Below are 27504 nucleotides of genomic sequence, written 5' to 3'. Positions count from 1 at the left end.
AAAAAAAAACTTCCTTTCCATCCCTACTTCTTATTCCACTATCTCTATTTCCTTATCTCCTTTCCTTACCGAGCTCTCTTTCCTAGCTTCCTTTACTTTACTCATTTTCTTTCCTAGATTCCTTTCTCGCTTTCCTCACTCCATTTTCTAACTCCCTATCTTTTCCTCTTTCCTAGCTTCCTTTCCTAACTTCCTTACCTGCTTTCCTAGATTCCTTTCCATCCCTACCACCCTTTCCTCGAAGTTAGGAAAGGAGGAAAGAAAAAGTTAACATGTTTGTGCTAGGGATTAACCACGGCCTGTCGATGGTATTGGTTTTAGTGACAGGCTAGTTTTGTGACAGGCTACTGCGGGGCTGCAGCTGGATACTATTGTGCTGCCCTGTTGTTGCTGTGCTGGAAACCCCGTACTGACTTTCTGAAGGGACCCAAGATGGCTGAATGGTCACAGGGGCTGTAGTTAACAATTATCTAGATAAGCAATATGATGGAAATGAATAACAAATAATGTTAGTATGTGAAACATAACATTGGGGGGAGTTATACGATTACAGCTTGATGGTCTGCCTCAATTTGAAATGCAAGGACACCCAGTGAGGAGAGAGACGGATTTCTCCGCGGCCCAGAGCCAGAACATGGCGGAACACTTGGGAAAGAAATAGCTAGCAGCTAACGTATTACAGAAAGCCGTATAGCTGATCGGAAACATCGGGCTACATTTAACGACACTGGTTGCGGTTCGTAAACGGGCAATAATGTAACCGGTGCATGGTATTTGTCGATGTATAATAATGTACTGTTTTCATAAGATGTTGAATGTAGCAAGGCAGTTAGCCGACTAGCTAGCTAACGTGCTAGCTAGTTAGCTCCGGTAGATAGCTAGCTAGCTAGCATACAGCAATTATCTCAGTGTACTATAGCTGAAGTCCTCTAACATAGCCATAATATTACACTGAATGTCTCCCATTCGAACCTAGTTTATATACGTATTATTTGGTCTATGGTTGTACTGTTTGTGTAGCTAGTTTCTGAAGGAGAATGTGTAGGTAGCTAGCTAACGGATCTGTTAGACAGCGCGAACGGACGCGTCGTAGGCTTTTTGGTCTGTGCGAGACAAGTTTTGTGGAAGCCAGCTAGCATCTGTAGCAAGTTACACATAGCGAACTGTGATAACTAGCTAGTTCATCTAGTTTTTGAAATCTACTGACTAAGTGGATCTACGGTAGTTGATCCTCACAACCACCATACTAGGCAATCGGTAGAGTTGGCGCGTTGCGGCGCGAGGTAAACAGAAGTCGGCTGGGGGAAAGCGGTCACGACCACCTGCCAAGATGACGGACACCCGCCGCCGAGTCAAAGTTTATACGCTCAACGAGGACAGACAATGGGACGACCGCGGCACCGGACACGTCTCCTCGGGCTATGTAGAGCGGCTGAAAGGCATGTCTCTGCTGGTGCGAGCGGAGAGCGATGGTGAGTCAGGTAAAAGTATTGTTATACTCTCACTAATACTCACAACCATTGATTGATTACTATACTCTTTGTTCTGATCATGTCACGATGTTGTTGATAACACCTAGCTAGCTATCTGTAAACAAACTACGTAGCCTCGTTTTTGTGTACTATTATGAAGAAAGTCAAAAGAGGAGCCTGATATCTAATTAGTGGGTGGTCCATTGAGCCCTTGAGTTCAATACAAGTCACTGTCCCTGAATCCTCATACTATGTGCACTAAAAGATACAAATACATAGCTAGAAGTGATCGTGGAATATCATGCCCCATCTCAGCCAGGCCCCTGTTGTAAACGCAGCTCGGTCTAAACAGTATGTCATTGCCTTACAGTTACATAATCACACTGTCCCCACAGCCACCCAAAGAGGGGCCGAGATACACAACTCCCGATTTAGCCCCTGGCCGTTTTTTTTGCAGCAGTGAGCTGAGTCCACTTCAGCTGTAGAAATGTTTGTGCAAAGCTGCATGTTAGTTTTTGGTGTTATCGCTAACTCACTTTGTGTTTCTTCACACCCCCAGGTTCCCTGCTGCTGGAGTCGAAGATAAACCCAAACACAGCCTACCAGAAACAACAGGTGAGTCACTTGCTAGACGAAGACACTTGAATGTTAGCGTAATGTCTCCTGTCTTATTCTAACAGCGTATTTATGATAGTAATAGTGCTGTTTTGTCTCTTTCCGTCAGGACACGTTGATAGTATGGTCGGAGGCTGAGAACTATGACCTGGCCCTCAGCTTCCAGGAGAAGGCCGGCTGCGATGAGATCTGGGAGAAAATCTGTCAGGTAATCCCACTTTTCTTCTCTGTGTGCGTGTGAGTATAAGATGAAGGTGGAACATACTCAACTCTATTGTCTTGTGGCTAGAAGCCAAAAATCCCTTAGTAATGAAGTATAATTATATGTTTAGCACTCACTTAATGTGAGATAATTGAATTTTCTACATTTCTAAGTATGGTTTAAAGGTTAGAGCATGCATGTTTATGTATAACTAATGCCTTCATGTGTTGTGTTTTGACTCATGTTTCTCTCTGTTCTGTCCCTAATGTTGTGGTGTTATAACGCATTGGTTTGTTCATATGATGTTTACTCCTGTGTTTCTGTCCCATCTCTACCAGGTCCAGGGCAAGGACCCGTCGGTGGACATCACCCAAGAGCTGGTGGACGAGTCGGAGGAGGAGCGCTTCGACGACATGTCCTCCCCGGGGCTTGAGCTCCCACCCTGCGAGCTGGGCCGCCTCGAGGAGCTCGCCGAACTTGTGGCCTCCTCCCTCCCCTCGCCCTTACGCCGTGAGAAACTGGCCCTGGCTGTGGAGAACGAGGGCTACATCCGCAAGCTCCTGGAGCTCTTCCGCCAGTGCGAGGACCTGGAGAACGCCGACGGCCTCCACCACCTCTACGAGATTGTCAAAGGTATTTTCCTGCTGAACCGCACGGCCCTGTTCGAGGTCATGTTCTCCGAGGAGTGCATCATGGACGTGATTGGCTGCCTGGAGCACGACCCGGTGCTGGGGGCTGCGCCGCGGCGCCACCGTGACTTCCTCACCAAGACTGCCCGCTTCAAGGAGGTGATCCCCATCGGCGACCCCGAGCTGCGCGCCAAGATCCACCAGACGTACCGGGTGCAGTACATCCAGGACATGGTGCTGCCCACGCCGTCGGTGTTCGAAGAGAACATGCTTTCCACGTTGCACTCGTTCATCTTCTTCAACAAGGTGGAGATCGTGGGCATGCTGCAGGTGAGTCTGTGGGGACACAGGGAGGGCACCAGCATGCACAGTTAACATAAAAATGTTTTGTATTTATTCCTCCTTACTTTTTCTATAATTAGTAACATTTTATCTCTGCATTGTTGTACCGTAAGTAAGCATTTCGCTGTTAGTCTGCACCTGTTGTTTACCAAGGATGTGACAAATAACATTTGATTTTGATTTGAATTAAGTGGCCACAGTCAGGACAACATAGGCCAGAGTAAGGCGCTACACACACACATGCAGGTGTACACATGGGGAGCGTGCTGTAATGGTGAAATGTCAGCCATTTCTGTGTTTTGTTTTTTATTTCAGTTTTAGTTTTTCTTATGATAGCCATATAAACCCCAGTCTGAGTACCAGTCGCTAACGTTCCTCTCCTTGTCATTGGCAAATAAACGGGCCTTTCGGCAATCTCAACATTCAGTATGTGCTGGATTTACAGCAGAGTTGCTCATTGGTTGTTGGAAATAACATAGAATATTTTCCATGATGACATGTGAAGCCTCAAATAGAATTATAATTTATAACAAAGTCAAAAATAAACATTTAGCTGTTAGCTAGGCAAGTTGTTATATTTTAAGGCATTTTGTGCTTTGAATTGCGTTATGCATTTAGATGTGAGCTAGAAACTTTTGACAGACTGGTTTCATCTGGACAAACAAACCGTTGCTTAGCAACCAGATACCAACATGTTCTGTGGAGAGAAAAAGTGGTAGTGTTCCAATATTTGCATAATCGTTTTGATTGGACGATAACTGTGAGAGTGATCTCCTCTAGCTCATTATTGATAGTGTTCGTATTTGAAGATGGCAGAAAGGCCAGTCTGACATGGAGTACAGGAAGTGGATTAGCTAGTAAAGAGACTGGTACCCAGGCCTAACCCTACCGCTTGGTCAGCCGGGCCCTAACCCCACCGCTTGGTCAGCCGGGCCCTAACCCCACCGCTTGGTCAGCCGGGCCCTAACCCCACCGCTTGGTCAGCCGGGCCCTAACCCCACCTCTTGGAACTAAAATAAATGGTCAACCTTTGTATCAGTACAGAAACACCAGATAAAGTGTAGTATAAATTACTGCTGTGTGTTCTCACTATAAAGGAAGCATGTGCTTTTTAGTTTGTCTTGTACGTGCTGTACCCATGGTCAATGATTGGCTGCTTTTATGGTCAAGTGACATTATGGTTTTTGCACTGTCAACTCCACACCTTGTTTATGTACGGTAGTCTCCGTGGAAACGGCAGTGTTTTGTAAACAAGTTATGCTGTGTGGGGGGAAACGGACAGACATGGGCTGTGTTAATCAGGCACCAAAGTGAAGAAAGCAGACTGAAGCAGCGAGGGACTAGCTGGGCTTGTCCAATAAGAAAAGTTATTTTGCTGACTCTGAAACTTGGCTAACTATGGTAAATTAACTAGGAATTACTTAGGCGCTGATACAATATGTATATGGAACAAAAATATAAACGCAATATTAAAGTGTTGGACCCATGTTTTATGAGTTGAAATAGAAGATCCCAGATATTGTCCATACACTAGTGAGCCTGACAGGTGTGGCATATCAAGAAGCTGATTAAACAGCATTATCATTACACAGGTGCACCTTGTGCTGGGGAAAATAAAAGGCCACTCTAAAGATTTGTCATAACTCAATGCCACAGATGTTTTGAGGGAGCGTGCAATTGGCATGCTGACTGTGGGAATGTCCACCAGATCTTTTGCCAGAGAATTGATTTCAATTCTCTACCATAAGCCACCTCCAACGTCGTTTTAGAGAATTTGCCAGTATGTCCAACTGGCCTCACTACCGCAGACCACGTGTATGGTGTCGTGTGGGCGAGTGGTTTGCTGATGTCAACGTTGTGAACAGAGTGCCACATAGTGGGGTTATGGTGTGGGCAGGCACAAGCTACGGACAACAAACACTGTTACATTTTATCGATGGCAATTTGAATGCACAGAGATGCCATGATAAGATCCTGAGGCCCATAGTCGTGCCATTCATCCGCCGCCATCACCTTATGTTTCAGCATGATAGTGCATGGCCTCATGCCGCAAGGATCTGTACACAATTCCTCAAAGTTGTAATTATCTCAGTTCTTCCATGTCCTGCGTGCTCACCAGACATGTGACCCATTGAGCATGTTTGGGATGTTCAGGACCGGCATGTATGACAGCGCATTCCAGTTCCCGCCAATATCCAGCAACTTCGCACAACCATTGAAGAGTTGTGGGACAACATTCCAAAGGCCACAATCAACAGCCTGATCAACTCTATGCAAAAGAGATGTCAAACTGCTTGAGGCAAATGGTGGTCACACCAGATACTGACTGGTTTTTCTTCTGTGACCAACATATGCATATCTGTATTCCTAGTCGTGATAAATCTATAGATTAGGGTATAATGAATTTATTTCAATTGACTGATTTCCTTATATGAACTGTAACTCAGTAAAAGTCTGTGAAATTGTTGCGTTTTTTAAATATTTTTTTCAGTATATTACGAATCTAAAACTAGGTTTTGATCAGTCATGGAAATAAGTGCTGAAAACAACATGTTGGCTCATCATTTTAAAAAGAGGAGAACGTGCTCTAGAAGGAAACAGAGTTTTGTCACAGGTACTGCCCACTAGCGCCAAAAAATATTGTGATTAATGAAAACATTTATATTGCAATATAAGTCAAATAAATAAATATGCCGATATGTAACAATCATCCCCCCCATCACTAATAAGGACTTCTCATAAAGGTCCTTTATCTAGGAAACAGTTTTCAACTTCCTCTTACGGTGAGTCAGGGTTGTTAAGTTCAAATGTTTTTCAACTAAAAGTTAAAATGAGTGTTCCTATTGGACAAGGACCGGTAGTACTTCCTCTTTTTGGAAAAATGTTCTCTTGTTTCGTGCCTATTGAAACAACCCCAGGGTAAACATGGTGGGACAGCTAAACATTAGCAGACCTATTGACCATGCAAGCTTCAGATACAAATTGCCTTCATAGGCACAGATCTACGATCTTACCCCTCTCCAACCATAGCCATTTGGGAGTCAAACTCAAAAACGGACAGGTCTGTTTCCGTGCCTTATGCCGTTATCCTCCTGCTCATCCTTTGTTGTTTTGTTTTTCTTTCCTTCACGGTCAGGACGATGAGAAGTTCCTGACAGACCTCTTTGCACAGCTCACAGACGAGGCCACAGACGACGACAAGCGATACGAACTGGTACGCCAACTGACATCAGCACAGACGCAACTAATGCCGGACTCCCACTATGGGCCCGACCAAACTAGGTCAAATTACCAGGCCGGTAGGGCTTGGCTTGGCCTGGCCTTATAATGTGAATCAAGCACAATGGTTTATTTGGACAAAATTGACAATTATTTCCACTTTTCTCACACATTGTATAGTAGTCATTGGCTAACATGAAGTTCTCTTCCCCACAGGTAAACTTCCTAAAGGAGTTCTGCGCCTTCTCCCAAACGTTACAACCTCAAAACAGAGAAGCCTTCTTCAAGACGCTGTCGAACATGGGCATTCTCCCTGCACTAGAGGTGGTACTGGTGAGAGCCCACACAGCACTCCAGACCTGGGTCATACACGACAAATACTTGAAAGTGTTTGAGGATTTTATTTTCATAGTCTTGGGGAGAAGAAGAAATGTATTGTTTGTAAAATGTGACAAAATGGCAGCAGTTCTTGCCAAGATTATGGTCTGTGTGTAAGTTTAAAGTTTTATTAGTTGTATGTATGGCATACAGCGTCCAATGAAATGCTTACTTGCAGGTTCCTTCTGGACAATGCAACAACAATAATAATTAATAATAGGAACATAAAGTAAATGTCTCAGTAGAACAGAATAAACATTTTAACATCAGTATAATACAGTAAGGCCCAATTTATAGTACAATATTTACACATGTTTTGGTGAAAAGGGGATTGGTGAGGTGTTTAAATTGTGCAGTATTTAGCGATCATGTAATTTTAGTTTTGTGCTTTGTGCACATAAAGAAATAATAGTATTACTTATAAGCCCATGTGAACTGGTCACCAATAGGTGTATGACACTGGAATAAAATCAATCAGTCAACATTCAGTTAATTAAGCTTGGGCGTCAGGGTCAGAAATGGTAAAATAACTTTTGGAAGCGTTCCATTTGACCAGGCAAACTAAATCAAATACCGCTCAAGCATTTGACTGATCTTTTTTGACCAGCGTATTAAGGTGCCATATGCCTTTAACAATTACTAACAAATTCAGCTGTTTTTTTTCTTGACTATCTAGTTATGAAGTTGTTATTCTATTCTGTTCTACTCCGTAATATTCTATTCCATTGTGTTCTGTGACTGATGTCGTGTGTGTGCGTGTGTGTGTGTGTGTGCGTGCGTGTGTGTGTGTGTGTGTGTGTGTGTGTGTGTGTGTGTGCGCGCGCGCGCCATCAGGGGATGGATGATGTGCAGGTGCGCGGCGCGGCCACCGATATCTTCTCCTATCTGGTGGAGTACAACCCTTCTATGGTACGAGAGTTTGTCATGCAGGAGTCCCAGCAGAACGATGACGTGAGTACTGCTCTCACCTATACCAGGGATGTGTTTTAATATGAACCAAACATAAGCAAACACAATTAAGCGGGGAGGGACCTACAGTTGAAGTTGGAATTTTACATACACTTACCGTAATTTCCGGACTATTAAGCGCACCTGAATATAAGCCGCACTGAATTAAAAAAAAATATATATTATTTTGAACATAAATAAGCCGCACATGTCTATAAGCCGCAGGTGCCTAGCGGTACATTGAAACAAATTAACTTTACACAGGGTTTAACGAAACACGGCTTGTAACAAAAATAAATAGGCTTTAACGAAACACGGCTTGTAACAAAAATAAATAGGCTTTAACGAAACACGGCTTGTAACAAAAAAGAAAAAATTAGCAGTAAGCTTTAGTTGTCTTTTTGCACTGAGTCAATTCCTCACGCTGCTGTTTCCAACGTCTTATCGACTCATTAAGACCAAGCTCCCGTGCAGCAGCTCTATTTCCTTTTCCAACAGCCAGATCAATCGCCTTCAACTTGAAAGCTGCATCATATGCATTTCTCCGTGTCTTTGCCATGATGAGGGTGACAAAATGACTACTGTAATCAGAATGATGGGAAGTTTGAGAGCGCTCGATTTAATCTAAACAGTAAACAAAAAAGTTGTTTGACCTTAACCCGTTCGGCAATTTCATTGGTCTAATGAAAGCTTCATGCCGCCAAAAAACTGAGCACGTCACAGAATGTTTTTTTTTTTTTGGAGAGAAAACATTTGAAAGTGGGAAAAATCCATATATTAGCCGCGTCATTGTTTAAGCCGCGAGGTTCAAAGCTGGGGAAAAAGTTGCGGCTTATAGTCCGGAATTTACGGTAGGTTGGAGTCATTAAACTTGTTTTTCAACCACTCCACAAATTTCTTGTTAACAAACTATAGTTTTGGTAAGTTGGTTAGGACATCGACTTCGTGCATGACAAAAGTTATTTTTCCAACAATTGTTTACAGACAGATTATTTCACTTATAATTCACTGTATCACAATTCCAGTGGGTCAGAAGTTTACATACACTAAGTTGACTGTGCCTTTAAACAGCTTGGAAAATTCCAGAAAATGTCATGGCTTTAGAAGCTTCTGATATGCTAATTGACATCATTTGAGTCAATTGGAGGTGTACCTGTGTATTTCAAGGCCTACCTTCAAACTCAGTGCCTCTTTGCTTGACATCATGGGAAAATCAAAAGAAATGTTCATCCTTGGGAGCAATTTCCAAATACCTGAAAGTGCCACGTTCATCTGTACAAACAATAGTATGCAAGTATAAACACCATGGGACCACGCAGACGTTATACCGCTCAGGAAGGAGAAGCGTTCTGTTTTCTAGAGATGAACGTACTTGGGTGCAAAAAGTGCAAATCAATCCCAGAACAACAGCAAAGGACCTTGTGAAGATGCTGGAGGAAAAGGGTACAAAAGTATCTGTATCGACAGTTAAACGAGTCCTATATCGACAATCTGAAAAGCCGCTCAGCAAGGAAGAAGGCACTGCTCCAAAACCGTCATGAAAAAGCCAGACTACGGTTTGCAGCTGCACATGGGGACAAAGATTGTACTTTTTGAAGAAATGTCCTCTGGTCTGATGAAACAAAAATAGAACTGTTTGGCTATAATGACCATCGTTATGTTTGGAGGAAAAAGGGGGAGGCTTGCAAGCTGAAGAACACCATCCTAACCGTGAATCACGGTGGTGGCAGCATCATGTTGTGGGGGTGCTTTGCTGCAGGAGGGACTGGTGTACTTCACAAAATAGATGGCATCATGAGGGAGGAAAATTATGTGGATATATTGAAGCAACATCTCAAGACCTCAGTCAGGAAGTTAAAGCTTGGTCGCTAATGGGTCTTCCAAATGGACAATGACCCCAAGCATACTTCCAAAGTTGTGGCAAAATGGCTTAAGGACAACAAAGTCAAGGTATTTTTGTTGCCATCACAAAGCCCTGACCTCAGTCCCATAGAAAATTTGTGGGCAGAACTGAAAAAGTGTGTGCGAGCAAGGAGGCCTACAAACCAGACTCAGTTACAACAGCTCTGTCAGGAGGAATGGGCCAAAATTCATCCAATTTATTGTGGGAAGCTTGTGGAAGGCTACCCGAAATATTTGACCCAAATTAAACAATTTAAAGGCAATGCTACCTAATACTAATTGAGTGTATGTAAACTTCTGACCCACTGGGAATGTGATGAAAGAAATGAAAGCTGAAATGAATCATTCTCTCTACTATTATTCTGACATTTCACATTTAACATTCTTAAAATAATGATTCTAACTGACCTAAGACAGGGAATTTTTACTATGATTGAATGTCAGGTATTGTGAAAAACTGAGTTTAAATGTATTTGGCAAAGGTGTATGTGAACTTCTAACTTCAACAGTACCTGAATTTGTCCAATAGAAACTCTCGTTGTCATTGCAAAAAATGCTTTCCCTTTGGTTTAAGCGGTTTTCTTTGCAAAACGTTTGGAACTGAATTTGCTACGGTTTTTGTCTAATGAATACACCCCTGCATTTCCCTTAGTAGGACATCCGAGATGCTAACCTCACAGTTATGGACTATCGAAATGGTACAAATATGAAACAACCAAAATAACGGACTGTTCCGGAACACAAGAGATCACTTTCGGTTCTGTTTCGTTCCTCAATGTTGTTATTTTCCGGTTTTCGGTTCTGTTCCCTGAACCGGTTCCAGCCACTGGTTGGAACATTGTGAGGGGTGACGCTCCAGGTTGTCGTTTTTGCTGTCGCGCTGCTGTGCATTTCAGAATATTTCTAGGCTTATGTCCCATCAATGAGATTCCTGAGACGTTCCAGGCTTTGTGATCTTGAATCCTTTGGTAATCTGCACAGCTTGACTGCAATAAAAATGACCTGGAACGCCACCATTGTGCATGATGCTGCGTTCACATAGGCGACTCATCATGCCAGGACGAAACCTGATGTCATTGTTTGCAATGAGACAATGATGCCTAAAAGGTTGAACCTTTTGCCTTCTGTTAGTCATGAAGACTAACTAAAACAATAACTAGGCTCATTTTAATGTCTATCAGGATATGTTTAGCAACATCACCTACAGTGTAGCTAGGAAGTTTGGATGTTCAAAGTGCCATATTTGTTCAGTTTGGAATTTTGGATGTTGCTAAGCTAGCATGTTCTTCAAATCAGCCAGCCAGGCAAACTGCCAAGCAACGTAGGGTAGTCAACAGGTTTTCACATCATCCGGTCTGACGTTCTTTGAGTCGCCTATGTGTTTTTAAAGGTAGCATGAGTGCTAGTGGTAATATTGCCTCTAGACGCTGATCTTGGGTCAGTTTTGCATTTCCCCCCACTAATGGTTAGGTTTGGGGGAGGGGAAGCTGATCCCAGATCTGTCCCTAGGGGGAGCAGTGCTAATGGTGTCTGTCTAAAGTCTCTCTTGTATCTCCCTCCGTGTCTCTCCCAGGACATTCTGCTGATCAACCTGATCATCGAGCACATGATCTGTGACACGGACCCCGAGCTGGGCGGCGCCGTGCAGCTGATGGGCCTGCTGCGCACCCTGGTGGACCCTGAGAACATGCTGGCTACCGCCAACGTGAGTAGAGCGTCTTACCTCTTAACCTCTCACCCTACCTTACACCTCTCACCCTACCTTACACCTCTCACCCTTCCTTACACCTCTCACCCTACCTTACACCTCTCACCCTTCCTTACACCTCTCACCCTACCTTACACCTCTCACCCTACCTTACACCTCTCATCCTACCTTACACCTCTCACCCTACCTTACACCTCTCACCCTTCCTTACACCTCTCACCCTTCCTTACACCTCTCACCCTTCCTTACACCTCTCACCCTACCTTACACCTCTCACCCTACCTTACACCTCTCACCCTTCCTTACACCTCTCACCCTTCCTTACACCTCTCACCCTTCCTTACACCTCTCACCCTTCCTTACACCTCTCACCCTACCTTACACCTCTCACCCTACCTTACACCTCTCACCCTTCCTTACACCTCTCACCCTTCCTTACACCTCTCACCCTACCTTACACCTCTCACCCTACCTTACACCTCTCACCCTACCTTACACCTCTCATCCTACCTTACACCTCTCACCCTACCTTACACCTCTCACCCTTCCTTACACCTCTCACCCTACCTTACACCTCTCACCCTACCTTACACCTCTCACCCTTCCTTACACCTCTCACCCTACCTTACACCTCTCACCCTACCTTACACCTCTCACCCTACCTTACACCTCTCACCCTTCCTTACACCTCTCACCCTTCCTTACACCTCTCACCCTTCCTTACACCTCTCACCCTACCTTACACCTCTCACCCTTCCTTACACCTCTCACCCTACCTTACACCTCTCACCCTTCCTTACACCTCTCACCCTACCTTACACCTCTCATCCTACCTTACACCTCTCACCCTACCTTACACCTCTCACCCTTCCTTACACCTCTCACCCTTCCTTACACCTCTCACCCTACCTTACACCTCTCACCCTACCTTACACCTCTCACCCTACCTTACACCTCTCATCCTACCTTACACCTCTCACCCTACCTTACACCTCTCACCCTTCCTTACACCTCTCACCCTACCTTACACCTCTCACCCTACCTTACACCTCTCACCCTTCCTTACACCTCTCACCCTACCTTACACCTCTCACCCTACCTTACACCTCTCATCCTACCTTACACCTCTCACCCTACCTTACACCTCTCACCCTTCCTTACACCTCTCACCCTTCCTTACACCTCTCACCCTACCTTACACCTCTCACCCTTCCTTACACCTCTCACCCTACCTTACACCTCTCACCCTTCCTTACACCTCTCACCCTAAGCTAACAACCCTCACGCGGGAACATGCTGATCATCGCCAACGAAGGTCTAGCTCCTTCTCACACCTCTCTCCTCTCGTCCGGAGATGAGGCCTCTCTCTCGTCTAATCCCTGGTGTAGATCTCCTGTGTTTTGTTGAAGCTTTTTTTTTTTTACTTGGGAGTGTTTGTAACTCAGTTTGTATCTGGTCCTCCTGCAGAAAACTGAGAAGACTGAGTTCCTAAGCTTCTTCTACAAGCACTGCATGCACATCCTCTCTGCTCCTCTACTGGCCAACACCACAGACGACAAACTCAGCAAAGGTGAGTCATCAATCCCCTGTGCGTGTGTGTGTGTGTGCGTGTGTGTGTGTGCAAAGATGACATTATTTTTGACCTGTCCATGGCCCACTGTAAATGTGAGTTCTCTGATTATCATGAGGAAGGACACATTCACTGAAAGGTATATGTACAGGCACGCTCACCTGAGATAAGCTACTGTATGTGTGAGTGAATGAACACCAATCTTACCCACACACACACACACACACACACACACACACACACACACACACACACACACACACACACGCTCACCATATGAGCCACTGTACTGTATGTGTGTGAGTGCTTTATGATAATTATGAACCCCCCCAAACACACTAACCACCTCTCTCCACCAGATGACTTCCAGACGTCTCAGCTGCTGGCTCTGATCCTGGAGCTGCTGACGTTCTGCGTGGAGCACCACACCTACCACATCAAGAACTACATCATCAACAAGGACGTCTTACGCCGTGTCCTGGTGCTCACCGCCTCGCAGCACGCCTTCCTGGCCCTTTGTGAGTCACATACATACATACATACATACATACATACATACATACATACATACATACATACATACATACATACATACATACATACATACATACATACATACATACATACATACATACATACATGCATACATACATACATACATACATACATACATACATACATACATACCGTATAGTCAGGGGTTAAAGTTCACTGTTCAGGGATGCAAACTAGTCACCTTTAGGTGAAATTCGCCGTTTTGAATCCAAAATAGGTGACCTACGTGATTCGTGTACATCCGATGAGCAAAGTTTGGGAGGGAGGGGGGCTTTTGATGACCACTGGCTGTAAGAGATCGAGTGATGCGCGTTTGGAGCAATACTGGCTGTATCCAAGGCTCAGCCAATTGTTCACATAACAAAAGATTGCAGCACAGCACCCGACTGAAGAGAGAAGAGACAACCAACTTACTAGTTACAGCATCAGCTAGCGCTCTGGAAAGGCAGCTTGTCAGTTACACCAGCGTTTCCCCTGAAAGATAACGAAGAGGTAACGTTAGGTGAGAAGCCTGACCACGGAGACGGGAGTGAGAAGGTGATGAAGCGTACTTCATGAGCTTTAACCGAAAAACTACTGGCATTTGGAAAGTTTGAGGTGAGGGAGAAAGTGTGGTGGAACAAGTATTATCATTAAGTATCTTGCTAGCTGGATCTCCGTTAGGTAGCCAGAGAAATGTTGAGCAACATTAGCCAACTCATCTGATCAAATCTGTTAACTAATGTTTTCCCTCTACTGTATGTGGCTAATTTTCAGAATGTGAGAATTAGGTGAAAATGAGGTGTTGATTGTTAAACAAGTGGATTCAGGGTTAAAGTGTAGCTGGAGCTGGGCCTGGCTTAAGCTGGATGCCACTATAGAGGTGAAAGGAACACCACACACTTTCCCTCTTTCTCACTTCTGCTGGCACATTGTAGAACAGATGTCTACAGGCAGAAAGTGTACAATGTGCAGTGTAGCCCAAAGATATTGCTTTTGTTGTGTTGAACTTGACAGTAACACTTGTGAATGAGGGGGGATTATCATTGTTTTAAGTAGGTGAAAGTTATTTTTGAACACATAGCCTTGTGCACTTGATCGATGTCTACTATAGTGGCCACTATAATAGAGCAACAATATAATGCCTGTTTGTTTCATTCTATTACTACTTTAAGATGTTTTTTTCCCAAGTGCAATATTTGTGTGTGTGGTCACAAGCGTTCTATTATAAAGGCTGTCATGGTAACAAGCATTCTATTAAAAAGGCCGTCATGGTAACAAGCATTGTATTTTAAAGGCCGTCATGGTAACAAGCATTCTATTAAAAAGGCCGTCATGGTAACAAGCATTCTATTAAAAAGGCCGTCATGGTAACAAGCATTGTATTATAAAGGCCGTCATGGTAACAAGCATTCTATTAAAAAGGCCGTCATGGTAACAAGCATTCTATTAAAAAGGCCGTCATGGTAACAAGCATTGTATTTTAAAGGCCGTCATGGTAACAAGCATTCTATTAAAAAGGCCGTCATGGTAACAAGCATTCTATTAAAAAGGCCGTCATGGTAACAAGCATTCTATTATAAAGGCCGTCATGGTAACAAGCATTTTATTATAAAGGCCGTCATGGTAACAAGCATTTTATTATAAAGGCCGTCATGGTAACAAGCATTCTATTAAAAAGGCCGTCATGGTAACAAGCGTTCTATTAAAAAGGCCGTCATGGTAACAAGCATTCTATTAAAAAGGCCGTCATGGTAACAAGCGTTCTATTATAAAGGCCGTCATGGTAACAAGCGTTCTATTATAAAGGCCGTCATGGTAACAAGCGTTCTATTATAAAGGCCGTCATGGTAACAAGCATTCTATTATAAAGGCTGTCATGGCTAACTGCACTGTTACTGTATAGTTTTTTTCTCATTTGCAGTAAAATCTAGGTAACAAATAACATTAGATTGCTTTCTTTACATTTTTTAGCTGTGAGTTAGGTTCACATTAACCACTTTTTATTTTACACACAGAGACTGATCATGTGGATCATATTCTTTGTTGTTTAGTTAGTTAAACCTGCATTTCCCGCTAGCAGGGATTTTTTGCATGTTTCAGTGCAACAAAAAAAAGTGTCACCATTTTGGGCCCTCAGCAGTTTGCATCCCTGACACGGAACCCAAACCGGATGCGCCGTGAGCCATCGTGCGTAAATGTATTTTGTCCCCCCACACCAAACGCGATCACGACACGCAGGTTAAAATATCAAAACAAACTCTGAACCAATTCTATTAACTTGGGGACAGGTCGAATGCATTAAACATTTATGGCAATTTAGCTAGCTAGCTTGCACTTGCTAGCTAATTTGTTTTTTTTAGCTAGCTTGCTGTTGCTAGCTAGTTTGTCCTGTGATAAAAACATTGAGTTGTTATTTTACCTGAAATGCACAAGGTCCTCTACTCTGCCAATTAATCCACACATAAAACGGTCAACCGAATCGTTTCTAGTCATCTCTCCTAGGCTTTTTCTTCTCTTGACTTTATATTGCGATTGGCAACTTTCATAAATTAGGTGCATTACCGCCACTGGCTTCGTTCGTCTTTTAGTCACCCACATGGGTATAACTAATGAGGAGATGGCATTTGGGTCCCTGCTTCTATAAACCAATGAGGAGATGGGAGAGACAGGACTTGCAGCGCGATCTGTGTCAAAAATAGAACTGACTTCTATTTCAGCCCTTGGCAACGCAGTCGCTCGTTGGCACGCACGCGTGAGCAGTGTGGGTGCAATAATTGAATAACAGATTTCTAAATTTATTTTGCAGCGCTCGCACACGCGACGCGAGCGGTGTAGTCAGCCTGTAACTGTTACTACGACGGGTTTCCCCTCATATGGATTCTGGAGAGATCTTTTTCTTTTCTTATCAGATCAGTGTAGATCTGCAATAAAAATGTATATCTTGGGGGGGTGTTAAGTGTGTTTGTGGGTAGGGATAGGTGTGTTCATAACAATTATAATGCACACACACACAGTACGTTGGGGAGGCTGGTTTGGCCTATACATACCCATGTCTGTTCTACAAAATATATTCCCAAATAAATGTAAATCTGAAATATTTTATTTTCTTTTACGCTGTGTGCACTGAACTGACATGCACGATTGTTTGCGGACACTCCGATGTTCAGATGAAGGGAATTAACAGGTCTATAATGCACGTCACTGTGGCAGCGGCGAGTAGCCTACGGTAGCTGCCGGCTAAGTCAATCTCTCAGGATGGTACTGTCCACTGCTACTATTTCTGCCATATAATGCTGTTATTAAAACTAAATCAGACAACCCCATAGAAGAACAGTTTACCTATTTACCTAGTCTGTGCCAGAGAAATATTCCCCTCCAGGTGCATTGAAGTTGCAGGAGTCATAGGGAGGGAAACATGTATTCTGACATGAAGTCAATGCACAGCAATTCTTAATGCAATCACAGGAAAACACTTTCGAAAGCAGTTTTCGCAAATGTATTTTGAAAGTCGTTTTGGCCTTTGTTAATAAAGAGGGCGATCCCAGGTTTCCATTGCCGCCATGTTTATTTCTCTACTCCTTCAATCGCTAGAATGGCATCGTTTTACAAATGCGGTTACAACCGGCAATGACATTGCCCTACTTTGTAATAGAAATCAACCTTTTTTTGAGTGAATAATAATAATAATTTATATATTTATAATAAGATGAGTCAGGATGTTGTCCAATGGGGTAAATACAGAGGGACCAAGCCCATGCTTCAGCCTACATCAGATCCCTTCCCCCTGAGTGATACAGGATATGTGGAAAGTATTCAGACCCCTTTCCTTTTTCCACATTTCTTACGTTACAGCCTTATTCTAAAATGGATTAAATACATTTTCCGGCTTCACCTGCGGTATAGTCTGAGACCAGCCACCCGGATAGCTGAGGAAACTGTGGGTTTGCACAATTTAGTTGAATCCTTTTTTAGAATAAGGCTGTAATGTAACAACATGTGGAAAAAGGGAAGGGGTCTGAATACTTTCCCAATGCACTGTAGCTGATGTGAAATCACTAGCTAGTTTGTATCTAGCGATTGTAGTAACTGACATCGTTCAATTGACGTCACCTTCCCTTAGACATAAAAGTCAACATGATAGACTAGTCTCTTGGCTTGTCAGCTAGCACGGCTGGCTTTGGGTGGCAGGTGTTGTGCGGAGTCTCTGGATCTAACTCTGCTTTGGACAGACAGGGACGGAAGCTATATTGTCACACAGTGCTGATACTTCCTCTCACGCTTTCCTCCTCCACCCTCTCTTTCTTCTCCTCCACTCTCTCTCTCGTTCTTCTCTCCTCCTCCACCACCCTCTCTCTCTCCTCCACCACCCTCTCTCTCTCCTCCACCACCCTCTCTCTCTCTCTCCTCCACCACCCTCTCTCTCTCTCTCCTCCACCACCCTCTCTCTCTCTCTCTCTCCTCCACCACCCTCTCTCTCTCTCTCTCCTCCACCACCCTCTCTCTCTCTCTCCTCCACCACCCTCTCTCTCTCTCTCTCTCTCCTCTACCACCCTCTCTCTCTCTCTCTCCTCCACCACCCTCTCTCTCTCTCTCTCCTCCACCACCCTCTCTCTCTCTCTCTCCTCCACCACCCTCTCTCTCTCTCTCCTCCACCACCCTCTCTCTCTCTCTCCTCCACCACCCTATCTCTCTCTCCTCCACCACCCTCTCTCTCTCTCTCCTCCACCACCCTCTCTCTCTCTCTCCTCCACCACCCTCTCTCTCTCTCTCCTCCACCACCCTCTCTCTCTCTCTCCTCCACCACCCTCTCTCTCTCTCTCCTCCACCACCCTCTCTCTCTCTCTCCTCCACCACCCTCTCTCTCTCTCTCTCCTCCACCACCCTCTCTCTCTCTCTCTCCTCCACCACCCTCTCTCTCTCTCTCTCCTCCACCACCCTCTCTCTCTCTCTCCTCCACCACCCTCTCTCTCTCTCCTCCACCACCACCCTCTCTCTCTCTCCTCCACCACCACCCTCTCTCTCTCTCTCCTCCACCACCACCCTCTCTCTCTCTCCTCCACCACCACCCTCTCTCTCTCTCCTCCACCACCACCCTCTCTCTCTCTCCTCCACCACCACCCTCTCTCTCTCTCCTCCACCACCACCCTCTCTCTCTCTCCTCCACCACCACCCTCTCTCTCTCTCCTCCACCACCACCCTCTCTCTCTCCTCCACCACCACCCTCTCTCTCTCTCTCTCTCCTCCACCACCACCCTCTCTCTCCTCCTCCACCACCCTCTCTCTCTCCTCCTCCACCACCCTCTCTCGCTCTCTCTCTTCTCCAACACCCTCTCTCGCTCTCTCTCTCCTCCACCCCCCCTTACCCTCTCCTCCAGGCGCGCTGCGCTTCATGCGGCGGATCATTGGTCTGAAGGACGAGTTCTACAACCGCTACATCATAAGGAACTTCCTCTTTGAGCCCGTGGTCAAGGCCTTCCTCAACAATGGCGCACGCTACAACCTCATGAACTCAGCCATCATAGAGATGTTTGAGTATGTCCGCGTGGTGAGTATTTTTCCGCTTCCGATGTCTTATCTTTTTGTGATGTAACTTTTTATTGTAATTTTCGAATATATACACTGAAAGAAAGTAATTAGGCCCGTATTTTTGGATTTCACATGACTGGGAATACAGATATGCATCTGTTGATCACAGATACCTTTAAAAATAGAAAAGTAGGGGCGTGGATCAGAAAAACAGTCAGTATCTGGTGTGACCACCTCATGCAGCGTGAGACATCTCCTTCACATAGAGTTGATCAGGCTGTTGATTGTGAAATGTTGTCCTACTCCACTTCAATGGCTGTGTGAAGTTACTGGATATTGGTGGGAACTGGAACACGCTGTCGTACACATCGATCCAGAGCATCCCAAACATGTTGAATGGGTGACATGTCTGGGGAGTATGCAGGCCATGGAAGAACTGGGACATTTTCAGCTTCCAGGAATTGTGTACAGATCCTTACGACATGGGGCTGTGCATTATCATGCTGAAACATGAGGTGATGGCGGCGGATGAATGGCACGACTATGGGCCCCAGGATTTTGTCACAGTATCTCTGTGCATTCAAATTGCCATCGATAAAATGCAATTGCCATCGATAAAATTGCAATTCATTGTCCGTAGCTTATGCCAGTCCAAACCGAAACCCCACTGCCACCGTGGGGCACTCAAGACCCTGGTGAGGATGACGAGCATGCAGATGAGCTTCCCAAAGGGAGTTTCTGACAGTGTGCACTTTCCGGGTGGCTGGTCTCAGACGATACCGCAGGTGAAGAAGCCGGTGTGGTCTTGGGCTGGTGTGGTTACATGTGGTCAGGTGGCTTATGATAGAGAAATTAACATTCAATTCTCTGACAACAGCTCTAGTGGACATTCCTGCAGTCAGCATGTCAATTGCACGCTCCATCCAAACTTGAGGCATCTGTGGCATTGTGTCGTGTGACAACCTCACATTTTAGTGGCCTTTTATTTTCTCCAGCACAAGGCGCAACTGTTTAATGATCATGCTGTTTAATCATCTTCTTAATATGCCAGGTTGATGGATTATCTTGGCAAAGGAGAAATGCTCACCAACAGGGATGTAAACAGATTTGTGCACAAAATGTTATCTAAATACAGTACCAATCAAAAGTTAGGACACACTTAATCATTCCAGGTTTTATTTTTTAAAATTTTTTCTACATTGTAGATTAATTGTGAAGACATCAAAACGATGATATAACAGACATGGAATCATGTATTAACCAAAAAAGTGTTTATATTTGAGATTCTTCAAAGTAGCCACCCTTTGCCTTGATGACAGCTTTGCACTCTCTTGGCATTCTCTCAACCAGCTTCATGAGTTAGTCACCTGGAATGCATTTCAATTAACAGGTGTGCCTTGTTAAAAGTTAATTTGTGGAATTTATTTCCTTTTGAATGCATTTGAGCCAATCAGTTGTGTTGTGACAAGGGGGTGGTATACAGAAGATAGCCCTATTTGGTAAAAGACCAATTCCATATTATGGCAATAACAGCTCAAATAAGCAAAGAGAAACGACAGTCCATCATTACTTTAAGACATGAAGGTCAGTCAATCTGGACATTTTCAACAACTTTGAAAGTTTCTTCAAGTGGTCGCAAAAACCATCAAGCGCTATGATGAAACTGGCTTTCATGAGGACTGCCACAGGAAAGGGAGAACCAGAGTTACCTCTGCTGCAGAGGATAAGTTCATTAAAGTTAACTGCACTTCAGATTGCAGTCTGAATGAATGCTTCAGAGTTCAACTAACAGACGCATTTCAACATCAATTGTTCAGAGGAGACTGCGTGAATCAGGCCTTCATGCTCGAATTGCTGCAAAGAAACCATTACTAAAGGACACCAATAATAATAAGAGACTTGCTTGTCCAAGAAACACGAGCAATGGACATTAGACTGGTGTTAATCTGTCCTTTGGTCTGATGAGTCCAAATTTTAGATTTTTAGTTCCAACCGCCGTGTCTTGTGAGACGCAGAGTAGGTGAACGGGTGTTTTCCGCATGTGTCGTTCTCACCCTGAAGCATGGAGGAGGAGGTCTGATGGTGTGGGATTTTGCTGGAACCCACCAAACCTAGATTTGTCTATCGGACTGCCAGATGGTGAAGCTTTATTCATCACTCCAGAGGACGCGTTTCCACTGCTCCATAGTCCAATGTTTGAGCTGTACACCACTCCAGCCCCGATGCTTGGCTTTGCACTTGGTGATCTTAGGCTTGTGTGTGGTTGCTCTGCCAAGAAAACCTATTTAATGAGGCTGCAGAAGAACCGTTCTTGTGCTGTTGCTCCTTCCAGAGGCAGTATGGAACTCAGTAGTGAGTGTTGCGAACGAGGACAGACAATTTCTACGCTCTACGCGTTCCATACTCGGTGGTCCCGTTCTGTGGGCTTGTGTAGCCTACCACTTCGCGGCTGAGCAGATGTTGCTCCTAGACGTTTCCACTTCATAATAACAGCACTTACAGTTGACCGGGACAGCTCTTGCAGGGCAGAAATTTGATGAACTGTGAGTTGTTGGAAAGGTGGCATCCTATGACGGTGCCACGTTGAAAGTCAGTAAGGTCATTCTACTGCCAATGTTTGTCTATGGAGATTTCATGGCTGTGTGCTCGATTTTATACACCAGTCAGCAACAGGTGTGGCTGGAAATAGCCAAATTCACAAATTTCATTAGAGTCCACATACTAATGTGCGTGTATATATACATGACACAGGACATTGTATTAAACAAGACTGGTACGTTCTTCCTATTCCCATCCCTCCCTGCCTCCCTCCCCCCTTCCTCCTCTCCCTTCCTCCCTCTCTCTCTTTCTCCCTTTATACTCTCCCGTTCCCCCCAGGAGGATGTGAAGTCCCTGACGGCCCACATAGTGGAGAACTACTGGAAGGCTCTGGAGGACGTGAACTATGTGCAGACCTTTAAAGGACTGAAGCTGCGCTACGAACAGCAGAGGGAGAGGCAGGACAACCCCAAACTGGACAGGTAATATTTGACAACCCCAAACTGGACAGGTAATATTTTGACAACCCCAAACTGGACAGGTAATATATTGACAACCCCAAACTGGACAGGTAATATATTGACAACCCCAAACTGGACAGGTAATATATTGACAACCCCAAACTGGACAGGTAATATATTGACAACCCCAACCTGGACAGGTAATATATTGACAACCCCAAACTGGACAGGTAATATATTGACAACCCCAAACTGGACAGGTAATATATTGACAACCTGGACAGGTAATATATTGACAAACCCAAACTGGACAGGTAATATATTGACAACCCCAACCTGGACAGGTAATATATTGACAACCCCAACCTGGACAGGTAATATATTGACAACCCCAACCTGGACAGGTAATATATTGACAACCCCAACCTGGACAGGTAATATATTGACAACCCCAAACTGGACAGGTAATATATTGACAACCCCAAACTGGACAGGTAATATATTGACAACCCCAACCTGGACAGGTAATATATTGACAACCCCAAACTGGACAGGTAATATATTGACAACCTGGACAGGTAATGTATTGACAACCCCAAGCTGGACAGGTAATATTGTTTTTGTGTATGTTTGTCATGTGTCAATTGTTTTTACTATGTGGTGCAAATGGATTTCCCCCTCTGGGAACATATAGGCTGTAAGATGGTGGGAGGGGGATGGATAGATTGAAGGTGGGTTGGGTAGATGGGTGGGTGGGTGGGTGGGTGGATGGATGGGTTGGGTGGGTGGGTGGGTGGGTGGGTGGGTGGATGAATGATTGAATGGATGGAAGGACGGTGGAATCAAAATTCTGCTAGTGATGTTTGGAGTTGCTGGTGGTCATTCTAGCTGTGGTTGTTTGGGAATGACTACCGTTAGCTACAGGGTGAGTCAGTGGTTGTTTGGGAATGACTACCGTTAGCTACAGGGTGAATGAGTGGTTGTTTGGGAATGACTACCGTTAGCTACAGGGTGAGTCAGTGGTTGTTTGGGAATGACTACCGTTAGCTACAGGGTGAGTCAGTGGTTGTTTGGGAATGACTACCGTTAGCTACAGGGTGAGTCAGTGGTTGTTTGGGAATGACTACCGTTAGCTACAGGGTGAGTCAGTGGTTGTTTGGGAATGACTACCGTTAGCTACAGGGTGAGTCAGTGGTTGTTTGGGAATGACTACCGTCAGCTACAGGGTGAATGAGTGGTTGTTTGGGAATGACTACCGTTAGCTACAGGGTGAATGAGTGGTTGTTTGGGAATGACTACCGTTAGCTACAGGGTGAGTCAGTGGTTGTTTGGGAATGACTACCGTTAGCTACAGGGTGAGTCAGTGGTTGTTTGGGAATGACTACCGTTAGCTACAGGGTGAGTCAGTGGTTGTTTGGGAATGACTACCGTTAGCTACAGGGTGAGTCAGTGGTTGTTTGGGAATGACTACCGTTAGCTACAGGGTGAGTCAGTGGTTGTTTGGGAATGACTACCGTTAGCTACAGGGTGAGTCAGTGGTTGTTTGGGAATGACTACCGTCAGCTACAGGGTGAGTCAGTGGTTGTTTGGGAATGACTACCGTCAGCTACAGGGTGAGTCAGTGGTTGTTTGGGAATGACTACCGTCAGCTACAGGGTGAATGAGTGGTTGTTTGGGAATGACTACCGTTAGCTACAGGGTGAATGAGTGGTTGTTTGGGAATGACTACCGTTAGCTACAGGGTGAGTCAGTGGTTGTTTGGGAATGACTACCGTTAGCTACAGGGTGAGTCAGTGGTTGTTTGGGAATGACTACCGTTAGCTACAGGGTGAGTCAGTGGTTGTTTGGGAATGACTACCGTTAGCTACAGGGTGAGTCAGTGGTTGTTTGGGAATGACTACCGTTAGCTACAGGGTGAGTCAGTGGTTGTTTGGGAATGACTACCGTTAGCTACAGGGTGAGTCAGTGGTTGTTTGGGAATGACTACCGTTAGCTACAGGGTGAGAGAGTGGCTGTCTTTGGCTTTGAAGGATTCCCATTGGCTAGAGCTGTGATCTTTTGACTCGATCTAATGTCAAACATTGATAAAGATGTCAGAGTTCAGATATGTGATTGTTTTTTAGCGCTACCCACTGACTGTTTAAACTACTGCACGCGACATGGTACAATGTGCCAACAAATCAGCACAATCTTTTTCTTTTTTTCAAGTTGCCGCCATCTTGGATCTAGAATTGGGATCATGCATATTTTGCTAATGACCATACAAGAAAAGAGTAACAGAGAGCACTGTACAATACAGAGAACTTAACAAATGAGGAATTTGTGATAAGTGCATGGAGGGCTGCTATATTTATGCCCCTCCACTATTGACTTTACCAATAGTTTTAACATTTTTACAGTTTGGAATCTGCCGGTTCTTTATTGATTGCTATTCATTATGTATCTGTAAATAAACTGTACAGTCACGGTCAGGTTTAACCGTTGGTCACCTCCCCTCACACAGCATGAGGTCGATCCTGAGGAACCACAGGTTCCGCCGAGACGCGCGGACGTTGGATGACGACGAGGAGATGTGGTTCAACGCGGACGAGGACGAGCTGGAGGATGGCGAGGCGGTGGTGCCCCCCTCGGACAACAAGACCACCAAAACTAGCGGCGGCGAGAATGAAGACCTCATGGACCCCATCAGCAAGTTCATGGAGAGGAAGAAACGTAAGTTGCAGGGGAAAAAATGCATGAATTCCTGGCAAACCGTGTATTTGACCCAGGCCAGTTATGTGAAATACAGTTTTTAGGTACACGTGGATTAGCTTGGAATTTGTACTTTTGGGATTATTCAATTGGTTCTGTTACTCTGAGTTAACTAAATTTAAGCGCATCTCATGCATTCGAAAGTAGCTGACATAGTCTATGTACTGAGAACAAAGTAAGTTGTGTCTTTAAAAATGGTCAAACTGACTGCCTACAACTGTCTGTATCTCGGTCTCTCCACCACACAGTGAAAGACTCCGACGAAAAGGAAGTTCTGGGCAAGTCCAGTAGTCTTTCGGGCCGCCAAAGCCCCAGCTTCAAGCTGTCCTTCTCCGGCTCCACTACCAAGACCAGCCTGTCCAGCCCGCCTCCCTCCGCCTCGTTGCACCCCGGCTCGCCAGGCTCCCCAGGATCACCAGGGTCAGGGGCCAAGGGCTCGCCCCCGACGGCAGTCACCACAAAGGTGGGTAGTAGTACCTACCCCACAGGGACCTGAGTTGTGTTCATTAAGGCACGTAAGAACAGAAAACATTTTAAATGTTTCCCGATGGAAAATGAAAATGTCTTATTGGACAAGGCCAGGTAACCCTGCCAGTTTGTCAGTTGTCTTCGTTCTGTGTCTAGTAATGGGGTGATTTGTTTTAGGAGCTGGGGGGTGTTTTAGTAGTTTAGGTCTTACAGAAGACAGGGATAGTTTACCCATAGTAGAAAATTGACATTTGTTTCCTTACCTTGAACGCAGTCTGGAGAAGGACAGACTGCAATCCACACTTTGGGTTTGTTTACAGAGCCACTACCAACAACCGCTGACTTTTCCCAGTAGTCAATTTACCCCAAATAGCAGGTGCGGTGTATGCTAGCTTTGCACAGTCTGATGCCGGAGTCTCAAACACCCGTCTTGCTGCTGTTATAGTTGGCCATTTTGAGTAATGCCCACATTGTGCAAAATATTATTTGTGTGCTGTTGGGGGCTCATTAACATATTTGCCAGCATTCTATGTTAGTGGTTTGAGTTGTTGCGCCCTTTGTGTAGATTGTTTTGTAGGTGGTCTATGGTTACTCCAAAGATATGTGGCCTGTAATATGCGATAGTAATGAATGTAATTGTTCCAATAGGGAATAAGTCCTCTGGATGGGAATCAGATATCAGTCTGTGGGCCCCAAGAAAGTAGCTTGCGGTCCTGATGTGGCCCCCGGATCAGAGGATCAGATCTGAAATAGATTAATTATCTCTCCCCCTTCTCTCGCTTTCTCTCCATCTCTCGCTTTCTCTCTCCATCTCTCGCTTTCTCTCTCCATCTCTCGCTTTCTCTCTCCATCTCTCGCTTTCTCTCTCCATCTCTCGCTTTCTCTCTCCATCTCTCGCTTTCTCTCTCCATCTCTCTCTTTCTCTCGCCATCTCTCGCTTTCTATCGCTCTCTCAGGGAGGTCTGGTGGGGCTGGTGGACTACCCCGACGACGACGAGGAAGACGAAGAGGACGTGAGCGGCGAGAGTAAAGAGGAGACTCCGCCCCTGTCCAAGAAGTCCAAGCTGAGCTCCTAAAAATAATAATAATAAAATAAAAAAAAACGTTAATGTTGTTGTTCTCTCTCGCTCCGAGCGCCAGACTATTTCCCACCGATCCCACGATAGGCACAGAAACTAACAAAAACTGTTAAAACCATCAATGACTTCACCCCCTTGGTTTTTTTAATCGGGCTCTTGTTGAGGAGCGGACTATGAATGGAAACGCGTCTCCTCGGACTAATCCCAATATACAAGTGCCAATCGGGAGGCCGCGGAGCTAGGAGCGAACGCAGCGAACGAATGGACGAGAGAGGAAGGCGTGGAGAAATGACTATCTCCGATATTACCGTCAGATAAAAGGGGCGGACTGACGATTTATAATTCAACAAAGCTAAAATACCGGAAAAATAGACACATTTATCCACACACACACTCACATACAAACTAAAACCCCAAAGAGCTTGCTGGCTCAGACCATGACCCACTGCCCCACCCCCAACCCCCCACTCAGGGAAGGACATCGCAATGACCCCCAAAATGGGGCCGGCCAATCCGGACGCAGAACCACCACTCACCCCCTACGCTGACTCCTCCTTCACCCAGCTCCTTTTTTTCTGTCTCCTCCCTCCGCTACATTTCCCCCCTTTTTCTCTCTCCGTTTTTTTGTTGTTTTTACGTTGTTTTTTTAAAGAAGTTAGTTTCTATGACCAGACGGGAGACGGCAGACACCGGTGCGGCGAAAATGCTGTCTGTTTTTCATTTTGATGATGTCATTGTCGTCGCTCAGAGGGAATTTCTTCCTCTTGATTAGAAAAAAGACAGCGGTTTCTTATTTTGTCTTTTTACTCTCTTTTTCTCTCTCTCACACTCTCTCTCTCTCCCTCACACTCTCTCTCTCTCTCCCTCTCCTGTTTTTGTAAACAACCCAGCCTTTACATGTTCAGGACATTTTCAGTCGCTCTTGAACAGGTTTTTGAAGACCTCAGTAGGTTGAGCTAGTTTGACCCTTTTTTGCCCTTTGAAACTGCAGATTTTTTGGGAAAAAGAATTTGTAATCCCGTCTTGATTAAAGATTGAGTGGAATTGTAGATGTGATCAATTTTGTCATATCTTCTCTTTTTTCTTTGTTTTCTTTTACATAAGTGTATACTTAGTTGTTCAGAAATATTTGGGACCATTAAAAATTATCTTTGCTGTA

The 27504-nt window shown here is 44.9% G+C and overlaps 1 protein-coding gene across 3 annotated transcripts; it reads left to right on the top strand.

Annotated features, from left to right (window-relative positions):
• The first annotated feature begins 241 nt into the window (after positions 1–241).
• On the top strand, positions 242–27504 carry LOC115175071 (serine/threonine-protein phosphatase 4 regulatory subunit 3). Of its 3 annotated transcripts, none has more exons than XM_029734239.1 (15): positions 242–1472; positions 2032–2087; positions 2197–2295; positions 2628–3248; positions 6397–6474; positions 6696–6812; positions 7692–7808; positions 11281–11412; positions 12883–12985; positions 13345–13503; positions 18898–19067; positions 21926–22068; positions 24551–24759; positions 25047–25261; positions 26223–27504. In XM_029734239.1, exons 1-15 carry the CDS (start codon positions 1331–1333, stop codon positions 26340–26342), a joined length of 2481 nt encoding a protein of 826 aa, XP_029590099.1. In that variant the 5' UTR covers positions 242–1330; the 3' UTR covers positions 26343–27504. The 3 variants fall into 3 exon arrangements, with proteins under 3 accessions (XP_029590099.1, XP_029590097.1, XP_029590098.1); XM_029734237.1 differs by having other exon boundaries at positions 243–1481; XM_029734238.1 differs by having other exon boundaries at positions 245–1481; positions 21929–22068.

This window comes from Salmo trutta, chromosome 35, assembly GCF_901001165.1.
Source record: "Salmo trutta chromosome 35, fSalTru1.1, whole genome shotgun sequence".
Taxonomy (NCBI): domain Eukaryota; kingdom Metazoa; phylum Chordata; class Actinopteri; order Salmoniformes; family Salmonidae; genus Salmo; species Salmo trutta.
This window is presented reverse-complemented; position numbering and strand designations above follow the sequence as displayed.